Genomic DNA, 4,505 nt, shown 5'->3' with positions numbered 1-4,505 from the left:
ATAAAATTCAATTAATATCTTTAAAGTAAATTTGTTGTAGTTTTTTTTTTTTTTTGAGACAGAGCCTCAAGCTGTAGCCCTGGGTAGAGTGCCATAGCATCACAGTTCACAGCAATCTCCAACTCCTGGGCTCAAGCGCCTTCTCTTGCCTCAGCCTCCCAAGTTGCTGGGACTACAGGCGTCTGCCACAACACGCGGCTATTATTTAGTTGTAGTTGTCATTGTTGTTTGGCAGGCCTGTAGTCCCAGCTACTCGTGAGGCTGAGGCAAAAGAATCATTTAAGCCCCAGAGTTTGAGGTTGTTGTGAGCTGTGATGCTACAGCACTCTACTGAGGGAGACAAAGTGAGACTTTGCCTCAAATAAATAAATAAATAAATAGCTAAATGAAATATTGGACGGCTGGAGTGGTGGTGGGCACTTGTCCCAGCTACTGAGGAGGTGAGACGGAAGGAGTGCTGCAGACCAAGAGTTTAAGGTTGTGTAGTGCATAATCAGCCAATCTGCGAAGAGCCAGTGCATTCAAGCCTGGGTAACAACCCTGTTTCTAAAATAAATAAGTAATTAAACAAACAAGCAAACATTTCAAAAAACAGAAAGTGAAGTATTGTATGAAGAAATGTTGTAAAATGATATCAAATGCGAGGTAATGTCATTATGAACGCTATTATTATTACCAACATGAGATAGAATAGCAGCAATAAATTACGATATTAATACTAGTATAAGAATCATAAACCAAACAAATCTATAAAGGAGTTACACAGGTATCCTAATGTTTGGATAAATTATTATTAGTGTATATTACTAATACACGTAGTGCTAGTGTATTAAGATAAAAAACCTGGACTTGCGAGAATTACAAATCCCATTATCCCAAGCGCCTTCACGAGGTGACGGGAAAAAAGCCATTAGACCCGGATGTAAACAAAAACTACGTTTCCCAGAGTCCCTCACGCCCATCTCCCTCCTATATATAGTCCATCCGGGTTCTTCGAGATGCTGTTTGGCGACTCGTCGCCATTCCCGGTGCAGCTCGGCCTCGGCTCAGAGGCGAGTGTCGGTCGCTGTGTCGGAGACACCTGTCCCCGACACCAAGACAACCAGCCCTCTCCCTTGCCCCGCGGCGGGAGAGCGTGTCCGGCCGGCCGGCGGGGCTCGCGCACCCTCCCTCGCCTCCCCTTTCCCCGCAGCCTCCGCCCCGCCAGGCCCGGCCCGGACTCCGAGCTCCGGCCTCCTCCTCCTTCTCGTGTCACCGCTGCCACCGGGCTCAACAGCCCCGCCTGTCGCTTCTCTTCCCAATTTGAGAAGCCAAGGAAGGAAACAAGGAAAAATGTCGCCATGAAGGCCGAGAACCGCTGCCGCCGCCGACCCCCGCCGGCCCCGAACGCCATGAGCCTGGGTCCCCGCCGCGCCCGCTCCGCTCCGACCGCCGTCGCCGCCGAGGCCCCCGTTGATGCCGCAGAGCTCCCCCAACGCTGCCGCCACCGCCTCCGACATGGACAAGAACAGCGGCACCAGCAGCTCCTCCGCCTCTTCCGGCAGCAGCAAAGGGCAACAGCCGCCCCGCTCCGCCTCGGCGGGGCCTGCCGGCGAGTCTAAACCTAAGAGCGGTAAGGGCGGGTCCACGGTAGTGGGCTGGGGGCCACTGCCCTTTCGGCTAGGGAGAGTCCTTGCTCTCTAGTCTGCTGGGTTACTCAAGGACAAGCTACGCTTTTCTACTGTAGTTCCTACCTCTGCTTTTCCATGGCTCCCATTATTTACAATTAAGTTAGTGAGCACTGTAATGCATGTTTTGCGCGGATTGTTTACATTAATATTCAGAACATCTGAGAAGTACGCACTATGCGTTTCCCTATTTTGCAGGTGAGGAAAGTGTGGTTCAGAAAGGGTAAAATCACCCAACTCGTATGTGCCTCACAGCAGACCTTAAGACCTCATTTGTCTGACTCAACAGTCACTGCTCCTAAAACCACTAAGTTTTACCCTTGAATGTTGAATTAGCATTGGATAATGTTCAAGTATAAACAGAGGGGGTGTGGCCCCCAAACTTTTCACATTCAAATCTGACTTAATAACCTGACCTCGGATCCATTCCATTGTTGAAGAGGATTCATCCTTGAATGACTTTGTTCAGTGTGATATAGTGGTTAAGAGCTCAGACAATGGATTAAGTCTTTTTGGGCCCCACAGTTTATCAAGCTTTGAGTGTCCCAAGTTTCCTTACCTGTAAAGATATCCCAGGCTCACATCTGTAATCCTAGCACTCTGGAAGGCTGGAGCGGAAGGATTGCCTGAGGTCAGGAGTTGGAGACCAGCCTGAGCAAGAGCAAGACCAGGTCTGAACAAAAAATAGAAAAATTAGCCAGCCGTGGCAGCGCAGGCCTGTGTGTGTTCTCAGCTACTCAGGAGGCTGAGCCAGGAAGATCGCTTGAGTCCTGGAGTTTGATGTTTCTGTGAGCTACGTTTAGAGCACTGCACTCTAGCCAGAACACGAGCAAGACTACTTCTTTAATAAATAAATAAAACACCCCAGAGGAACTAAGTACCTGACACCTATTATGTACCAAAACCACATAGTGTCTATTTTTGTGTTAGGCTAAGTAGTGTTCTTTAACAGGGAAGGTTTTGTCATTTTTGTGATCATGCCTCTTAGTATCAAATTATAAACATAATGGTACCATTAGTTAAGGACTCACCATGCACCAAGTACTGGATGAAGCTTTTACTTCTGTTACTGCTACTTCAGTCCCTAACCTGCCTAGCGAAGTTGAGTTGTTCACGTCTAAAGAAGGAACAAGTTGATGAGGTGGGAAGGTAGGCATTGCTGGAGTCTGGAGTTCTTAAGCCTTTGTGTGAATCTCAGCTCTTTTTGTCTTTGATTTATACTAGGAGTCATAGAAAGGTGTTTTCAGTGAAAGTAGGGGTGTGTGGCAGAGAGGGAAATATTTGGAGTCTCTAAATAAGGAGATCCAGTTGTTTAAAACTTTTCAAGATTAAAAAACTGCGAGATGGGCAGTGACTATTGCTCAGTGGGTAGGGCGCCGACCTGTATATACCGAGGGTGGCAGGTTCACACTGGCCCTGGCCAAACTGCAACAAAAAAATAGTTGGGTGTTGTGGTGGGTGCCTGTAGTCCCAGCTACTCGGGAGGCTGAGGCAGGAGAATCGCCTAAGTCCTGGAGTTAGAGGTGCTGTGAGCTGTGTGACGTCAGGGTGCCCCAGGGCACTACCGAGGGTGATAAAGACAGACAGACAAAAAAACCCTGTAAGACAAGCCAGGTGTGGTGGCTCAATTCTGTAATCCTAGCATTCTGGGAGTTTGAGGTTGCTATGAGCTATAATGCCATGGCACTCTACCCAGGATGATAAAGTGAGACTCTATTTAAGGAAAAAACTTACAAGGAGGAAATAAAAAAACCTGTAAGACTGACTTAAAGCAAACAAAAACAATTGTAAGGCTTACTGCCTTGTTCAGAGTTTATTTGCCGGATATAGCAAACTTGTTTACGTGGTATGTTGAGGACTTTTAGAGATTACTTCTGGAACTCAGCTGACAGTCAGTTGTGTGGGCTCTCTGGGCTGTCAGGAAGTAGTATGTATAGATGAATTTGGGGATTTTGTATACATACAACTTTATCATAGATCTCTTTAAAGATAGAATCCTATTGGCCAGTGTTGGAACTAGTTTAGAGTGGTCTGAATATTTCTCACAGAAGTTGATAAGTAAGTTTACTTTTGCACTCTGTTCTTCCCAGACCTAAAGGATTTGGTTCTCCAACTAATTGAAGTTATCCAAGTTTTCTTGGACTCCTCTTTATGTTGCTACTATAGACTCCTGAGTTAGTTCAGTAGATTTTTTTTTTTTGGAGACACAGCCTCAAGCTATTGCCCTGGGTAGAGTGTGGTGTCACAGCTCACAGCAATCTCAAACTCCTGGACTTGAGCCATTCTCTTTCTCAAACTCCTGAGTAGCTGGGACTACACAGTGCCCGGCTATTTTTTTGTTGTAGTTGTCATTATTTGGAAGGCCTGAGTTGGATTTGTGCCTACCAGCTCTGGTGTATGTAGCTGGCGCCTTAGCTGCTTGAGCTACAGGTGCTACCCAGCAATAGATGTCTTAATATGTTTATTTCTTAGTGAGCTGTAGGTAAAAGCTTGTGACAACCCAAACTCCTATGTTCTTGACTTTGAATATGTTGATTAGTGGAACTGATTACCTAACTGGATGATACAGAATTCTGCTGTAGTGTGACCAAAGCAAATATTTGCCATGGTTAACATTCCAAAGAGACTTACGTAGAATAAATTTTAATTATTGGGTTCGTTTTGATTAGTTAAAAAGTAATTTTTTTAATACCATTGACTTGTACTATAAAATACACTTAAAACTTGTTTACCTTCTTAATTAAAAATGTGTGAGGAAGGAAATAAAAACTTATGTAAAAGACCTCTTGTCAGGTTTTTTTTTTTTTTTTTTTGAGACAGGGCCTCAAGCTATCCCCC

The 4,505-nt window shown here is 45.5% G+C and overlaps 1 protein-coding gene across 1 annotated transcript in view; it reads left to right on the top strand.

Annotated features, from left to right (window-relative positions):
* The first annotated feature begins 956 nt into the window (after positions 1–956).
* The window catches only part of RNF10 (ring finger protein 10), a 40,360-nt gene continuing 36,811 nt past the window's right edge, over positions 957–4,505 (top strand). Inside the window, exon 1 of the mRNA XM_023513239.1 lies at positions 957–1,612. Within this exon, the coding sequence (XP_023369007.1) occupies positions 1,456–1,612 (157 nt within the window). The 5' untranslated portion in view covers positions 957–1,455. The remainder of the gene's footprint in view (positions 1,613–4,505) is intronic.

The sequence above is a fragment of the Otolemur garnettii genome, unplaced genomic scaffold, assembly GCF_000181295.1.
Source record: "Otolemur garnettii isolate 467f Iridium unplaced genomic scaffold, OtoGar3 scaffold00038, whole genome shotgun sequence".
NCBI lineage: Eukaryota > Metazoa > Chordata > Mammalia > Primates > Galagidae > Otolemur > Otolemur garnettii.
This window is presented reverse-complemented; position numbering and strand designations above follow the sequence as displayed.